General features: G+C 26.2%; 1 protein-coding gene across 2 annotated transcripts in view; it reads right to left on the reverse strand.

The window, feature by feature from the left end:
* The window catches only part of LOC136072151 (CCR4-NOT transcription complex subunit 1-like), a 70,703-nt gene that overhangs the window by 18,780 nt on the left and 33,375 nt on the right, over positions 1-18,548 (reverse strand). The window contains exons 15-24 of one of the 2 annotated variants that reach the window (XM_065820772.1): positions 11,902-12,036; positions 11,094-11,216; positions 10,780-10,925; positions 8,238-8,412; positions 5,134-5,425; positions 4,948-5,007; positions 3,807-4,070; positions 3,097-3,397; positions 1,654-1,764; positions 1,431-1,572 (exon numbers count right to left, since the gene is read on the reverse strand). In XM_065820772.1, coding sequence (XP_065676844.1) covers positions 1,431-1,572; positions 1,654-1,764; positions 3,097-3,397; positions 3,807-4,070; positions 4,948-5,007; positions 5,134-5,425; positions 8,238-8,412; positions 10,780-10,925; positions 11,094-11,216; positions 11,902-12,036 — 1,749 coding nt within the window. The remainder of the gene's footprint in view (positions 1-1,430; positions 1,573-1,653; positions 1,765-3,096; positions 3,398-3,806; positions 4,071-4,947; positions 5,008-5,133; positions 5,426-8,237; positions 8,413-10,779; positions 10,926-11,093; positions 11,217-11,901; positions 12,037-18,548) is intronic. The other variant, XM_065820773.1, reaches the window with a different exon arrangement.

Below are 18,548 nucleotides of genomic sequence, written 5' to 3' on the forward strand. Positions count from 1 at the left end.
TGAAAATGTCATTACACAAAAAAAAACACTTAATGAAAAAAACAGTTTGCCCCTATTATGAGGCACAACCGCACCCTCACAAATATCGTTGGGGGGTACACTTTTCTTAGTACATTTTCTTTAAAATTGTCATAGCTCAGATTATATGCTAATTTTGTTGCATGTTTCCATACTTTGTAGGCATGCTTTGACTTACAGTCTGAGTTTTCTTATTCGATATACTCTTAGCTTTATATTTTATTTAAAAACTCATTTGTAAAAATTAAATCTAATTTCCAACATCTCAAAACAAAACTATTTCTATTCAAGTTTTTAAATGAACACATTCAAGTGTGACGATTGTAATTATTGTTATTTGTAATAACCTAACTTTGATAAATAACAAAAGTATGCAGTTGTGCATCCTATGCGTCTATGCGGTTCTGCCCCAGAGGACAGTTTTTAGAAAGAATACAGTTTCATAGCTTGCATATTAGATTATGTTGATATCAAAAATGGTTTTCACTTAATGAAATAATGCTGATAACATGTATCTTTGACACTAAAATCAAATATTGCTTAATCCTCAAAAAAGGTCTGGAAAAATATGATGTAAATATAATATTAAAATAAACATTATTATGCACAACTTCTCAGAAACGTAACAGGCACTCTTTTTAACATAGGCCAAATGAAGGAAACTGCTTTACTAAACGCGTGGTATGTTTTTTGCCATAGATAACATTTTTCAAAGGGAAAATGTTAAAAAGCGGTTGTGCCTCCATATGCGGTTATGCCCCCACTTCTACCTACTTAAAAAAAATATTTTAATATAACATTTAATTTACACATAATGCGTTTATTTTAAACGATCTTATTGATCTTATCTCAAACGAAATTATAATTAATTTTTGATTTAAAGTCTTTGCATAAAATAAAAACTTTAAAAAATATCAATGATTAAAAGTTATTCTTAACATAACGATGCTTTTTATTGCATTTAAATTATTAAAACATCAAAACAGCCGCTATCAAATCGTATATAAAAAAATAATAAGCATTGTCAGTTACAGCATGAAAATTCAAGTCTATCTTAAAAAATATACAATATTAAATTAAAACTATTTTATTAAAAAACAAAAATCTGCTATGAAATATTCTAAACTCTAAGGTAAGAAACTACAATTTCACTAGACTAACGTTAAATAAACTGAATAATATGACAAAGATTTCTATTGCATAACTTGGTTCTGTAAAACCGTAAAAAATATATTTTAAAAATTTGATATGACACTGTTTGACCCAAACAAGTTTCGATGGGATATTTTGTGTAACCTTTTAAATAATTGAATTGGGCCCTGCGTTAGTATATTTAATATTTTTATTGTATTCAATAAAAAGTCAACAATAAAAAACAGAATTTAAAAAAACTCTTGAAGTAAAGCTAATACCATATTATTTCTAACAATAGCAGAATTAGGTGGCTCTAAATGTCGTTGACCAAAAGCAATGTACTCAATTAAATTAGGTGGAAATTCTTTATAATGAGGTATTGATGCTAAATGTTGGCAATAATGAGGATAATCTTTTAATCTAAAAAATTTTTTTTAGCCTATAATGGTCAAAAATATAAAAAGAAAAACTAGAAAAAAAATTGTTTCTCTGTAACCCTACCGAGTTTTAAAACGATCAAGTGCAGCTGTGCCAAACATATACATTTTTGTTCCAGGTGGATAACGCAGAGCATCTAAAACATGGCGCAATGCAATACCAAGTCCCATATATCTAAATAGAGTTAAAAAACTTTATTAATTAATAAAAAAAGCACTAACTAACAAAATAAATCTTTCATTTCAATAAAAAATTTTGTGCTGTGTCTTTTCAGTTCAGTTTTGACTTCAGTCTTTTGTAAAACATATTATTAGGTTATACTTTTGGTTGCCAACAAAGCAAAATTTATTTTATTTTATAAAGCAATTGAAAAAAGCATTTTAGTTATTTTAATACTTTTGTTTTTTTATTTGTATTGTATTTAAAATCAGCCAAGTCAAATATTGTGACTTGCAGAGTGTGTAAAGCTAGGCTGTTATTCTAACCGCATATTTTTTATAACAAAACATCTATTAAAAATGACATCTAAAATAACACTTTTGAAACTTAAGATCTTAATTTTTTATTTTTTTATTTTTAAGTATTGGTAGACTGTACCTGGCTTACCTTCTCATGGTGCCATGGTAACTTATTTTATAAGGTAACCTTAAGTTCTGAAGGCCTACCTGTTTAGGTCATTATCTAAAAATCTGAAGTTATCAAGCCCTACATTTTTAGATCATTAACTAAAAGTTGCCACAAAAACAGACCTAAATTAATATAAAAAAAAAATAAATGATTAAAAAAAAAAAAAAAGGTAACAGGTAATATGGAAATTAATCTTATATAACGCTAAGGTAGACAAATTATTACAGTACACACTATTTCTGAATATTTTACATTTTTAAATTTGATTTAAACACAGACAAAGAAGATAAAACTATACAATAAAGTAGAGATATATCTAAACTATACAATAAAGTAGAGCTAAAGAAAAAAAACAACAAGTAGAGATATATCTTAACTATTCTTTCACAGAATAATTAAAACATTCCATATTTTAATTCTTATTTTGCGAAATAAAATTTCTGTCTATCATTATTATTAAATGCATTTGTCAATTTTTATTAAAAAATGTATATATAAATTTTGAATTGAAATTTTTTATTTTTAAAAAGTAACTTTTTTCAGAGAAAAAAATATGTAATTACCACATTTTAGAGTTTATTATTTAATATTACTATTTATTTGGACATATAATGTTATTAAAATACATATTTTAATTATATATATATATATATATATATATATATATATATATATATATATATATATATATATATATATATATATATATATATATATATATATATATATATATATATATATATATATATATATATATATATAAATGGTACTTATATCTACATAATTCATCAGATTAAGTTATCTGTGCATGCACACTTAACATAATCTGACATATAGCATAACTTATTATGCTTCATTAGAAAAATACACTATTCTTACGTAACAAATCCTTGCTCAATAAAACCTCCAAACAAGGAAGCTGTTATGAGTAGTTCTTTTTCAGGATACTTTGGTAGAAACCGATACTCCTCAAATAAATTACGCAACATACATAAGAAAACATCTCTTTCTTTTTTTTCTGTTGAATCTTTAAATCTTTTAAGCATTGCTAATACTTCATCAATAGACATAGTAGGGTTAGGTGGCTGATTATAAATTCTTTGAAAATAACTATTCGCTTCATCATCAACTTCTTTTGAGAAAGTTTGATCCATTCCAGGAACAACAGCAGAAATATCACCTATCATTTATATATATATATATTTATATATGCATACATATATAACTCTTATATATTTTTACATATATATGCATACATATATAAATCTTATATATTTATACACACATACATATATATATATATATATATATATATATATATATATATATATATATATACATATATATATATATATATATATATATATATATATATATACATATATATATATATATATATATATATATATATATATATATATATATATATATATATATATATATATATATATATATGTGATAAAGTATTCTACTAAAGTTAGTAAAAATTACCTATCAAACTTTGTCTTTCATTTTATAGAAAAAAAACTTTTAGAAAAAAGAAAAAAAAAACATATCAAAAACAAATCAACCCTTATAATAAAAATTACCTTGCTTTAACCTATCTGCTTGTCTATTTTGAGCTATATTTGATACAGCAGATTGGTTTGTAAATGCCGAAAAACTACTTGCTCCCAAACTAGATAAAGGATTTGACCTCCTTTGAGCTTGAGAATTCAAACTGCTTCCCACAGCAGAAAAAGAATCAGCCAAACTACTAGAACCCAGTCCACTTCCACTACTACCAATAGATGAAATAGGAGTTATATTACCGCCTGATAATGAACCACCAAGACCGAACGAATTACTAAAATCTAAAGAATGATGCAATTTATCAATGATTATAGATCATTATTCAGACATTTGAAACTTACCTAATTTTACCTAGTTTAATAACAATAATTTTCTTCCTTTAATTTATATTTCTTGTTTAAATTACAATATTTTAAAATGTTGCAAATATTAAAAGCTGAATTTAAAGTGATCTTTAAACTACCTTTAAAAATTTATTGCCATAAAAATAGTTTAAAAGAATTCAATAGTTTTTAGTCAGTTATTAGGGGAAAAAATGTCCAACTTATTTTGTTTAAATGGAGAAAATATTTAGTAATTTATATAATGCATAAAAAAAATTAACTAAAATATTATTTGAACATTTTGGATATTTTCTCAATACAATAATTTTTTAAATCAACTCTATACAGGGTTAAACAGTCCCAAAAAATTTGGACCACTGGGTTTATTTAGGGCACTTTTTATTGTGTTTTTGCAAAAACCTTTGCAATGCATAACTAATTGCACAACAAAAAAAAAATCGGCCAAGTATCCAAAGTATATCAAAATTGTAATGGTGTTGAAGCTTATAAGTCAATACTTTGCAATATCACAGATATAATATTACTGAATTAGCGGTTTAAAAAGCTGCCTGAAAGATTTTGCAAATTTATTTCTAAACTTCAAGCATGACCTACTTGTTCTGGTTTAATTGAAAGCACATTTGAGTGGATTTTTTAATATCAACCCTGACTTTAGATGTCATCCTTCTAATTACTGATTAATATTAAACTTTTAACATTTTTGCATGTTATCTAAATCACATACTTTACTGCAACATTTGCCATTTGTTACTTTAAAATAACTTATTTTTATTTTAACCATGGCATATTGAAAACAATTAATCATTAGACATACTTTGAGATTGGTTTCCTGTAAACTGTGATATAAGAGAATTTTGTGACATTGAGCTTGCTGCTAAAGAAATAAACATTTTAACATAAAATATTTAAAAAATGTAAAAAAAATTACTTTTTAAAATAAAAATTATAAATAAAAAATATATATTGCAAGTAGCGCACTTTTATTTGAAGCAAAACTTACCTGGGGATACATTTCCAGTTAACTGAGGTATTAATGGATTTTGAGACATAGAAGATAAAGAACTTGATGATAAAGAACTACCAATAGGAACAGAGGAGCTTCGATCGCTACTTAAAATATTATTAAACTTTGAATGCTGCTGTACAGCAGTAGATGACATATTATTAATGCTTCCAAAAGAGGAGCTAAAACCTCCCAAAGATGATCCATTAAAATTTTGGTACTGGCTACTGCTTGAAGTAGTGTTATTAAATGCATTTGATAGTCCAAAAACAGAAGAAAAAGAATCAGGCTAAATAAAATTTAATTGAAGAATAAAGAAGCATTCAATTGATTTCTTATAATGTAACTATTTATATAGTTTTAAGTTATAATCGGAAACTAATTTTCATTATATAAATTAAGTTAGCTTATTTTCTGTTACTATTTCAAGTTGGTCACTTTTTTAAAAAAATGACATTTTACTTTTTTAAAATCCTTTGAATCATATAAAAAATAAAAACTTTCTAAAAGTTGTAAAAAAATATCTATATAAAAAAAGTAATATCTATAATAAAAGTAATATCTTTCTAAAAGCCATAAAAAAGTCATATTTCACCTACAATTTTCTAAAAGCCATAAAAAAGTCATATTTCACCTACAATTTTCTAAAAGCCATAAAAAAGTCATATTTCACCTACAATTTTCTAAAAGCCATAAAAAAGTCATATTTCACCTACAATTTTCTAAAAGCCATAAAAAAGTCATATTTCACCTACAATTTTCTAAAAGCCATAAAAAAGTCATATTTCACCTACAATTTTCTAAAAGCCATAAAAAAGTCATATTTCACCTACAATTTTCTAAAAGCCATAAAAAAGTCATATTTCACCTACAATTTTCTAAAAGCCATAAAAAAGTCATATTTCACCTACAATTTTCTAAAAGCTATAAAAAAGTCATATTTCACCTACAATTTTCTAAAAGCTATAAAAAAAGTCATATTTCACCTACAATTTTCTAAAAGCTATAAAAAAGTCATATTTCACCTACAATTTTCAATAAATAGTAAAATAGTAATAGTAATAGTTAATGCTGATGAGATAAAGCGCCAGGCAATATCTATGACAGCCGGTATATGTTAATTACTCTTCAGTTTTAAATAAATAATAATAAGCTTTCTTGAATTTCGACTTGTTTGCTATCGTTTTTAAATCAACCAATTACAAGTTTGATTTAAAGCTGTTAAGTTTAATTTGATTGAACAACTTCTGCTGGTAGACGATTCCATCCATAAACGACTCTATTGCTGAAAAGATATTGCCTTTTCATACAATTTCTAACCAATTCAGGTTTCAATTTACGTTTTGCTCTTCTAATGTTAGATGCTGGACCTGACGAGGAAATAGAGTTCATTTCTTGATTTTGTTTAATATCAATCTTTTCAATACCTTTAAATATCTTGAATTGCTGGATCAAGTCACCTCTTAGCTGCCGAGTCTCTAAAGTTGTCATATCCAAAATTTCTAATTTTTTTTGTACTCAAGATGTCTTAGTTCCGGTATCATTTTGGTTGCTCTTTGTTGAACTTTTTCTAGTTCATTAACATCTTTTGTATAATACGGACTCCATGCTTGAATCAAAAACTCTAAATTTGGTCTAACATACGTACAATACAGTGTTTTTATTAGATCTTTATCCTTGTACTTGAATGTATTATTTAGTTGTGAGAGCATACTATTTGCTTTACTGGCTGCATATTTTAGTTGTTTGGTCCATTTCAAATCACTTGATATATAAACACTAATGTCTTTTTCTAGTTTTGACTTTTCAATTTACATTAATGTATTGTTATTAGTCATAAAATAAGAATATTCTTTATTATTTGAACCAAAGTGCATAATTTTACATTTTTCAAAATTTAATCCTAATTTCCATTTTGTAGACCATTCTTTAAGTTTATTAATATCATTTTGAAACAATTGTGAATCATTTTGAGAAGAAATAGGTGCAATTATTTTATTATCATCAGCATATAAACGACATTCATTAATAAAATTTCCTGGTAAATCATTTATAAATACCAGAAAAAGGAGAGGACTTAAAACAGACCCTTGTGGTACACCACTAAGGACATCAACCCAATCTGTCACACTGTTAGCAGACTATCCACTTTACAGTTTACCAGAAATACCATAAGTCAATAACTTGGATAATAACTTTTCATGCGAAACACTATTGAAAGCTTTTTTAAAGTCTGTGTACAATACATCTATCGGTGTTCCATTATGAAACGCATCCATTAAAATATCTAGATATTCTAATAGGTTTGTTGTACAACTTTTGCTTTTCATAAAACCATGTTGTTTTTCCAAGTAAATTATTTTTTATCAGGTATTGCATGATACAATCAGCTATTATTCTTTCCAATACCTTAAATGGTATTGAAGTTAACCAGACTGGTCTGTAGTTTGATGCTTTTAATTTGCTTCCTTTTTTGAAAAGTGGCATAACATTTGCCTTTTTCCACATATCTGGTATAGTACCTGATTCAATTGATTTTTTGAACATTAAATATAATGGGTATGATATTGAAGAGCTGCATTCTTTTAAAATATAAGGATGAACTAAATCAAAACCGACCGATTTTGACTTATCAAGTGCTGTAAGTCTAGTTTGAACATTATTATGTGTTATTAGAACTGTCTAATAACAAATTTGAAGGTATATTATGCAATTCAATAATAATTGTATCATAGTCATCAACATACACAGAGTAAAAATATTTATTTAAATATTTATTTAAATGGTAATCAATAATCTATAGTAATAATGCATAATGAGTAAAAGATGGTTTTTACCTTTTTATTGTTCATCCAAAAACTTTTTATTTTAAATATTTTTCTTGTTATTATAAAAATGGTTAAAAAAATTTTTTCAATACTTTTTTTCTTTTATATTTTCTTGTACAAAATAATATTTTCAACCTAATAAAAAACTCTTATAAAAAATGTTTCCATAAAAAACTAAATTCTCTGTATGTTGAATAATTTTTGAATGTTAACAATATTGCATTGTGCTCACTGTACCATCAACTCAAAAATAAAAACAGTGAATATGTATACCTGAGTACCAATAGGTGAAGGAGACATTCCTGCTAGTGGTGAACTAAATCCATTTTCACGTTTTGGAGGCATAATAAGTACATTTGGACCAGAGTTACCAGGTCGCGGTTTCATTAAAGGTCCATGGTTTGCTAACATAGTTTTAATTGTGTCAGTTAATTCAAGACTAAGTCCGCTACAACATAAAATAAAAATGTATTTTATACAAACATACACGTTAAGTATACAAACAAAATATAAAACATCTTATACACACATATATGTAAAATATATATATAAAAAAATAATTTAAAGATTACTTATTTAAAAGTTTAATAATTACTCTGAATATAGATTACACTGATAAACAAATAAAATTTTATTGTGCAAATCTTGTTAACTAGGTGGTTTTTTAAAACAAATTAAATATGCTGATTTCAAATATGCAAACCATTTTTCACCATCACATCAAGTTGTAAAGATATTTGGGTTCAAATCTTTCGTATTTAAGGTAAAGTCCCTAATATTGTCGAAAAAAAAGTTATTCAAAAGTATGTCAACCTGGGTCTCAAAAGAAGCGTATTTTCATAGAGATTTTAGAAAAGATAAATATTTTTACTTAAAATTTATTGACAAAAAAAATTATGTGAGAAAATGCTTATTTTTATTACAAACAAATACCATTTTTAAAATCTCTATGAAAATACGTTTCTATTGAGACCCAGGTTGACATACTTTTGAATAACTTTTTTTTCGACAATATTAGGGACTTTACCTTAAATAATAAAGATTTGAACCCAAATATCTTCACAACTTGATGTGATGGTGAAAAATGGTTTGCATATTTGAAATCAGCATATTTAATTTGTTTTAAAAAACCACCTAGTTAACAAGATTTGCACAATAAAATTTTATTTGTTTATCAGTGTTATTCAATGCTCAACTAAAACTTTTAGGTTTAATTTTAATTATAAAAACTTGAAAAAATTTAATATACTTACGTTAAACTAAACTTATGTTAAACATAAAGCTTTTTACATTTAATTTAAATTATACAGGAAGAAAATATAATTTTTTTAATGAACTTGGTCTTTATTTAAAACATTCAACTTTGCAGTTTTTCAATCTCCGCCATTAAAAAAATTGCTAAAATCTGACGTTATACTTTTTGTTATTTTGAATTAAAACAATGCTAGCTTTTTGTGAATACTTCAAAATAAAAATTAATTATAAACACTATAAAAAGTAATTATAATAATTACCAAAAGATAAGAACTTTATATAAGATAAAAATAATTTTTTTTTTACTATTCTGCACTTGATTGGCTGCTTGGCAAGAGATCAAATTTTATAGCAGGTTGATGCCATCACTAAGCAGATTTTTTCTTTTATCACCTTATTGGTGGCATTAATCCACATTTTTTGGAAGTCCTTTTTATTTTTAGTTACTCCACCTGTCTTACGAAGAACTCCTTCAACTATTGCCCAAAAATCTTACGGTTTTCAGGATGATTTGCAAGATTCACATCTTTAGGAACAATTTTCACATTATTATACTTGCACCACTGTAAAAGTCTTTTAGAATATTGAGAAGCAACAAGATCTGGTCAAATGAGACATCAGTATTTGTATTTTTTCATAAATGGCAAAAGTCTTTTTAGAGGCATTCTTTGATGTAGAGATTAACAGTCAAGGTCTTCTTAGTGACAAAACAAGAGGACTGCATACCTCAGCTACATATTGCTTGCAACACAAGGAACTTGAATGCAAATTTTTCTCATCAAGTTTATTTAAATTGATCATTGACAGGTCTATCTTTGTTTTCATAGTAAAATGTTAACCAGGAAGTTGTGAAAAATCCGCCTTGCAATGTTTCATCATCTTTAATTATGCACATACTTTTATCTGTCATTATTTTAACCAAGATCATTGCACGTCAAATTCCTTTAATTTTACTATTTAAGCTTCTCTTAGGTGTATTTTTTTACGAAATGCTTTAATTCCAGCATTTTAAGTACTTTTTTGATATAAGAAAGCAAAGTCTTAAATTACTGGTTCGGATTTCTTGCTATTGAACTAAGAACCGACTTTACCCTTTAGGATTTAAGGAAAGTTTTCTTTCTTCCAATTCCAGATTTTCTTTTGAATTAAAAAAATTAAAAAATAAAAAGCATTTGTGGTTTTAGAGAAATCTCAATTTAAAGTTGACCCGATTTTACCATGTCCACTCAATATTTGCATTTCGAATACCATGCATATGTAATTTTCATCCAGTAGGCTTTTTATTATTTTTTTTAATTATGTTTAGAACCTTTCAACACTTTTAGATTTTGTTCAAAAAAATTAGAACAAAAATACTTGCAGATTATCTTTAACTATGATTTTAGAATTAAATGTTAAAATCTCTATTGTAACTAATAACTCTCTGGTTGCCTTGCCCAGCAACTGACTTATATCCTATATTGCTGAACAACCACAATGTTACATTACTTAATGTCAATCACATTTAACCACTTTAAAAATAGTATTTGATTGATTTGTTTAAACTAATTTTAATAAATACCTGCCAAACTGATGAAGACATGACAAAGTTGTTGAAATTGTTTCTGGTGGCAATTGTACTGCTTTCGGTAACTCTTTATCACTTAAACCCAAAAGTTGTGGACAACGGCGTTTAAGAAAATTTACCAGAGCTTGTGTAAATGGCTCCTAGGAATAATTTAATGTTTGAAACAATTGTAAATGTAAAATATGGAAATTTTAGATGTTATGTCATATTATACAATAATTGAAATTTTAGATGTTATATTCTATCCTATAATATGATATGACTTAACTTAAGTTAAAAGAGCATTGAAGCTGGCAATGTTGACAAACCTGATGTTCCCTCAGCTTGTCAGCTAACCATTTATCAAGTTTCAAATACTCTCTTCTTGATGCCAAAGCAGCCAAATCAATTACAAATGAAAATGGAGATGAGTTAAGTAGAACTGACAATGCCTAAAAAAATTGTTATGTTAAATCATACCTTAAAGAATTAATTTGTATACATAATATAAATTAAGCAATATAAAGACAAACAAGACAATAAGAGTTATTGTTATGATAATAGTAACTTGTTAATAGTTCAAACTATTGCTAAATTGTTTCTCAAAAGTAATAGAGTTAACAACAATATTTAAAGAATCTCTATCTCTCTCTACACACTCACACACATATATAAAAAAGAATCTCTCACCTTCTCTCTTCACACACACACACACACACACACACACACACACACACACACACACACACACACACACACACACACACACACACACACACACACACACACACACACACACACACACACACACTAGCCGATGGCACATCACATTAGTGATATACCATCGGCTAATGCCGATTGTGGCTAATAATAGGTTTAATGTATTTATTTAAGGGTATTATAATAATATTAAGGATTAATATTAAGTATTACCGATGCATCGGTATTGACTATTAAGCCAAACTAAACAGGTGCATAGGCACTAATATATATATATATATATATATATATATATATATATATATATATATATATATATATATATATATATATATATATATATATATATATATATATATATAGTATATATATAGAGCAGGTGGATACTTTTTTTATGAAAACAAATCTTTTTTTTACCTTTAAATCTTGAGCAACATCCAAAATTCTTGACAAACGAGTTTGCTGCTCAGCTTGATCACCTATCTTTTCTGCTTTTAAATACCAATCTGCCATTGATTGCATTACCAATTGACGAATAGAAGGAGATTGAGTCTAAATTAAACCAAATAAATGTAAATAAATATTCACAAATTATTTAACTGAAAAGTTATTGTTATCATTCTTATTACGTAATACATCAAATGATGTATTACAATTATGTAATGATCAAATGATACATAGTTACATAATCAAATTAACTGATTATTAATATTTAATGATCTTCAAAACATTTTACACATCAGGGTTAAAATGTTTTGAAGATCATTAAATATTAAAAGTCAGTTTATTATAGTGATTCAATCAATATTATAGTGATCATAACCACTATGATCACTAGAATATTGGCATTTTTATTTATTTATGTGTAAAAGACCTATTTATGTTTGAATAAGTATTAATAAAAATAGAAGCATAAGGGATTATTATACAATAATTATAATGTGATAGACATAAATATAATACGTCATAAAACTGTATAATTTTTGCCTCTTTTATTTCTTTTACATGAAAAAAGAATAAATGAACAGTTTTAAAAGAAAAGTTAAAAATGAAATTAGGTACTTTTTAACAGTCAACAGAGTATAAATAAATCCTAATCTAGCTGTTTTTAATTGAAAGATTTTTACAAGTTACAGTGTAATTGCAAAAAGATAAAAATGAAAAAAAAAAAAAAAAAATGAATTTAGTGCAGATCATCCAACAAAACATTTTACATAACATACAATTATATATAACATACTCTAACATACAATAACATTTCTATATATACTAAATATGACTGTGGATTTAGAGATTTTTTTGTTCAACAGAAAAGTCAGATTAACTATAACACATTAAAACTGGGTCAGAGACCTTCAAGTATTAAATACCTAACTGATTCAAATAACAAAAAATTTGAATAACAAAAAAAATGAACAACATGTTCTATTCTTTCTGTATATCTTTACACTGTGAACATTTACTAAGTTTGAGCAGTTGGTTTTCAAACTTAAAAGATTTTATCCTTGCCTGCTTGAATCACTTTCCTGCATTAAGCGGATAATAAAGAAGTTTTCTGAGTGAGAATTGTTTTTTACTAATTTTTTTTTTAAAACTCAGTAACATATATGATTTAAAATGTATCAAAGTACAATACTTTTAATTAAAAAAAATTAAAGGGATTCCTAAGTGCAAAGACAAGTTTTGTTGATTTTAAAGAAAATGTTTTAAAAAATTGTTTGGGTTAAATTTTTTTGATTTAAACTAAGTAATAAATGTATAACTAAAATATTTATTTTAGCTTCTCTATTTAACTTTGGTTTTCAGAGTTTTTATAATATATGCTGCAATCTGCAGACTTAATATTTGATATAAAAAAATCACAAATTTATAATATTCTACACTTGTAAAAAAAATCAATAAATAATGCTTATTTAAAAAATATATATACAGAGTTTGAATTAAGCGTATCACAATTGCTTTTCACACCTTTGCGATTAGTTTTTCCTTAAAAATATTATTATAATAATATTAATATAAAGAATATTTTCGCAATTTTTTTTTTTTTTTGGTAATTTTAGTTTCTTTTCATTTACTTAGTTGTTTTTTTAGCCATTCTTAAAAGTAATGTATTTGTCCAAGTTTTTTTATTAGGGGTCATAAAGTACATCACAGTAAATATGATCTTAGCTCTCTTACGCAGAGATTTTTTTCAACATTAAACGCTTTTGAATTTAAATTACTTTAAATCTCCAATATTATTTTAAATTTATATAGTTTGATTTACTGTATGGATAAAGTAAATTTACCTTTAAACTAAATCAAAACAACCAGTAAATTACAGTTACTCAACTATTAAATTTACTTAATATACTCAAAGATTATAATACTTATGTCTTATATGTTCTTAACACATAATATAAGCTTCTAACTAAAAATTATTTTAACAAGAAATCTCGAATAGAATATAAAAACCACGATGCAATTTTTTTTAATTTCTATTTGAAGCAATATCAAGATAAAATATTTTCTATAAATACGCAAGTTGTTATTAGGAATTTTATTTATTATATTTTATATTATTAAAAAGAAATCTATTTGAACAAAAGAATTTTAGCCTTCTAAAATTCTTTTATTTAAATAATTTTGTGATTGAAATTTGAGATAAAAAAAAAGAAAAAGAAAAAATCTAAAAAATTTTTAACGCTCAATAATTATAAATTTAATTCAGCAGCGTTTGTAATACCCACTCCGTAAACTCAGCATAGCAAGAACTGTTGCTGAAAATTGAACATATATCAAGCTACAGTAACAATATTAGAACAGATTTAGAACGTCTTGCAAGTGAGGAAGAAAGTTTTATTTAAATTGTAAACATTATGAATAGTTAATTATACATTCTTGAAAATAGTTTTAAGTAGAAACATTCTATAGCAAACATTAATTTTGGCATATTCTTTAACTAAAAGAAAAATAATTTGATTTATTAAACCAAATTTTTTTGTTTCACATTTTATTGCAAAACAATTTGAATGAAAAAATTGAATGAAAACATCCACAAACCATTTGAATGAAAAACTTAATCATACTTAAAGTTTTAAGAGTATGTTAGATCAAGAAACAAATTATAAAAAATGTGGCATCTCATGTTTTTTAGCTTTGATCTTATTCATTTGGTCTATTATAGAATGGTATGGTCTGGTAATATGGTACACAGGTGGATGACAGAAATAATGTAGAAAAATAAATTTCAGGAGTGTCAAATATATTAAAAAGGCCAAATGTTGGAAAAAAAAAAAAGGAATAGTGTTGCAAATAATAAAAGGAATAGTGTCGCAAATAGTATAATTGGAATAGTGTCGAAAACATAAAAAAAGAATAACAAAAGGAATAGTGTCGCAAACAGTAAAAACAGAAGTGTCACAAATAGTAAAAACGGAAAAGTGTCGCAAATATTAAAATCGGAATAGTGTTGCAAATATTAAAAACAGAATAGTGTGACAAATAGTAAAAATGGAATTGTAGTCTGAGAGAATTAGTGAAAAAAAGGGTCTAAAGTTTAAAACTATATAATTGTAAAACATTTGCTGTTTTTGAAACAGTTTTTTAATTTCTATTTTTTTTACTGAATAGATAAATATTATAATGTTTATACAATTAATTTAAAAAGCAATTATTTATTCATTTAGAAGATAATAGGTAGTTAAAATTATAGGGGTTTCTGGCTTTTTAGAAAAATACAAGTTCTTATTCTATATAAGGCACAGGCACAAATGATGACATTTTTGCCTGTGCCTCATATAGAATAAGTACTGTTGAATTAACTTTTAGAATTTCCAAAACAAACTTATCGTCCATGAATTTTTCTAAATAACAATATTTTTCTTAAGCCTTCATTTTTTAAAAGACTTAAGCAAATGGGCCACGGCAACATGGGGCCAAGGAGACATGCCCCCCCCTTAATTTTTTGATGACTTTTTATTGTTTGTTTAAATTGAGTAGTTTTAAGTATTAATTTTTTTTGGTAGTCTTTGGTATGTTTTGTTGGTCCTTTTGCACCCCTTCCCTTCTAAAATGTCACGCACATGTATTAACAAAGGAAAAATACATGGTAATAACTTATTCATGGAAATGTAAAACTTTATTTTAACTTCAAAAAAAAAACAAAAACAAAAAACCACAAGTACTGAAAAACATTCTCTTTTAAATGGAATGCACTTCAAGGGCGGATTCAGACCATGTAGAAAGGAAGGTTGATTTATAGATTTCTTGAATCCAGACTCGCCCTGATGCATTTAAAATCTAGGTAAATCACTTTTTGCAGTTTTTATATTGTTTACCCAAAATTCTGATACAAAAAAGGTCATCTTTAATTCATTGTAGCCACTGAGTAAAAAGTGAGGCTAGTCTTCGCATCCTTATATTTTTGCTTTAACAACACCATTGCTGATAGCAAAACTATTGTTATGATTATCCTCTTATACAAATCTGGAGTGAAAGTCTATAATATTAAACATTATTTTCGTTGGCGCACAAAATGTATCTGTATTTTACTTTCTTCATATCTTAAAATTTTACAAAATCCAAAATAGAAAAACTGTAAATTTAAATTTCAGAAAAAAGATAGCAGCTAAACAAAAATGCAAAATAAAAGTGCAGTAGAATCCCTTTAAGTCAGACTCTAAAGGATAATAGATATATAGTCCGACATAACGAATGTCCCAGTTAAACGAAGGTCTTGGTATATTGGATTTTTTTGAAAATGTCTGACTTATCCTGATAATTGACTTAAAAAGTATCAACAGGATACCAACAATATTATCAACAAAATATAAGACTTACCGATAATTTGAAAAGTCCATGAAAATCTTTTGTTTGATAAATTATGCTTGATGCAATACTTATTTAATTTTTAAACGTTTGAATTTTTGAATTTTAATTAATATTTTTGACTTTCTTAGAATTTTATTATTGTATTAGGTGCACTTATATGTAGTTCAAAATAAAAGTCCTAGTGAAGCAAAGTTTTTTGCAAAAGGGACCTAAAAAAATGGTACGAGTTAGCTAACGGTCCGACATAACTAGGGTACAACTTAAGCTGATGATTTTATACTAAGTTGATAGAGAAAGTTCAAGGGGAATTGAAAATCTGTCCGACTTAAAAGTAAAAGTTCGATTCTCCAGGGTCCAAGTTTACGGGATTTTACAGTATTGATTTGGATTAATGATGTAACAATTCGAATAAGATTTTATAATTTCCTCAGCATGCGATATGATGGGTTTACCATCCAACTTAAGTAGCTTAAATAAGTCAGGAATCAAAGTAGTGAGTTCAATATCAAATAGGTTGCTTTCTGAAGGTTCGTAAAATTTTATTTTCACCTGTTATTTATTTACATCATTTATTTTTACAAATGTTTTACAAACGTGTTCCTTCACAGAAAACACATAAACTTTAAGAACTTTCGAAGTTTAAACAAATATAACGATATTATTAGATTTAAAACTCTTATATTTCTCCTTTATTCATTTCTATCTTAATTACGCTAACATAGTATGGTACCAACTAAAATAAATCAAAAAAACTCTTTAATATGTAAAAACTTGCAATGAGAATTATATCCAATGAAAGCCGCTATACAACCTCCCAACCTTTATTTATTAAGTTAAATATACTAAATATCTACCAAATAAATATTTATCATTTCCTAATTTTTATGTTCAAAATTATTAAAAGTATTACTCCAAAATTTTTAAACGCTTAATTTAAAATAAACAAATTTTTTTGAATAACCAGTTATTCAATTTTTTTTTAACCCGATATTCAAAACAAATTCAATTTCAATAAGAGGACCAAAGGCATGGAATAAAATATTTACAAATGAACTTGAAACTCTAACAATCCTTAACGAATCAGAACTCAAAAAACACAAAATTGGTGAAAACTTTTCACCAATTTTGTGTTTTTTGAGTAAAACACAATCGGCAAACCCAAGACTTACAACTAAAATTTTTTACATTGGTACCACTTGTTGCTTTGAGTTGACAATGCTTCTTCCCAATTTTTGTAACCTTTTGGTGCCTTTGTCTTGTCTTGGTTTTTTTGAATGTTGCATTTGCTGAGTTTTATCTGAAGCTTCACTGAAGTGAATCTTGCTTTCTTTTAATTGCTTTGACTTTTTGGTCTCATTGACTTGCTTTAGTTTCTCTAGCACATCAGTTGTACTTAGACACTGGCCTTCAACTCTCGGAATGTTGACTCTTAGTTTTTTTTGTGCGGCGTTGGTGGCGCTGTAAAACATTTTTCAAATTGCCTTCAAGTCTTTCCGCAAGATGAGCGCAGCTAAATTTATAACTAATAATTAATTCAGCTGCACTGAATTAATTATTAGTTATAAATTATTTTTTATTATTATTTGCCATTCACTATTATTTTTTGTTTACTCTATATAAAGGGGCTTGGCAATAAGACAATTTATCTCCTTCTTGCCCCTGCTTTTTGTAGTTACATATGTTTACGGTATGATTAAATCTATACGTCAAAAAAAATAAATTAAATAAATAAAAAAGTACATGTTAGTTTTGAAAAAACCACAAGAGAAAAAACCTGCCTAAAATGTATTGAGACTGCAAACTATACTATTTAATGATAAACTTAATGAAAAGTACATCTTGATGCTTCATTAATTATAAAAATATATTAATTGTGGGAAAGACAAGTTTTCCACAACTCAAAATTTATTTTTCTGTTAAAGTAAATAGGATATAGGTAGCCGCAGTGCTTGTTTTAGTGGGTGGACTGGGTAGCAGCACTGTATGGGTTTTGGGGTGCGGTACTTTTTCCACAACAAACTACATACTCAATGTATTGTTGGCAGTGATTATCTGGAAAATTTTTAAAAATGTGGGTTAAACTACTTTTCCACTGAACCCCTCAAATAATAATACCGATTCAATACTACAGGAAAAACAGTTTGTTATCAAACACTTTATACAAATGATAGAAACGATACAAATGTCTTATCATTTAAGGAACATTTGTTTGAAGTTTATGATAAAAACTTCTCAAAATGTAACATTAATAA

Source organism: Hydra vulgaris, chromosome 15 (assembly GCF_038396675.1).
Source record: "Hydra vulgaris chromosome 15, alternate assembly HydraT2T_AEP".
In the NCBI taxonomy this organism is placed as follows: domain Eukaryota; kingdom Metazoa; phylum Cnidaria; class Hydrozoa; order Anthoathecata; family Hydridae; genus Hydra; species Hydra vulgaris.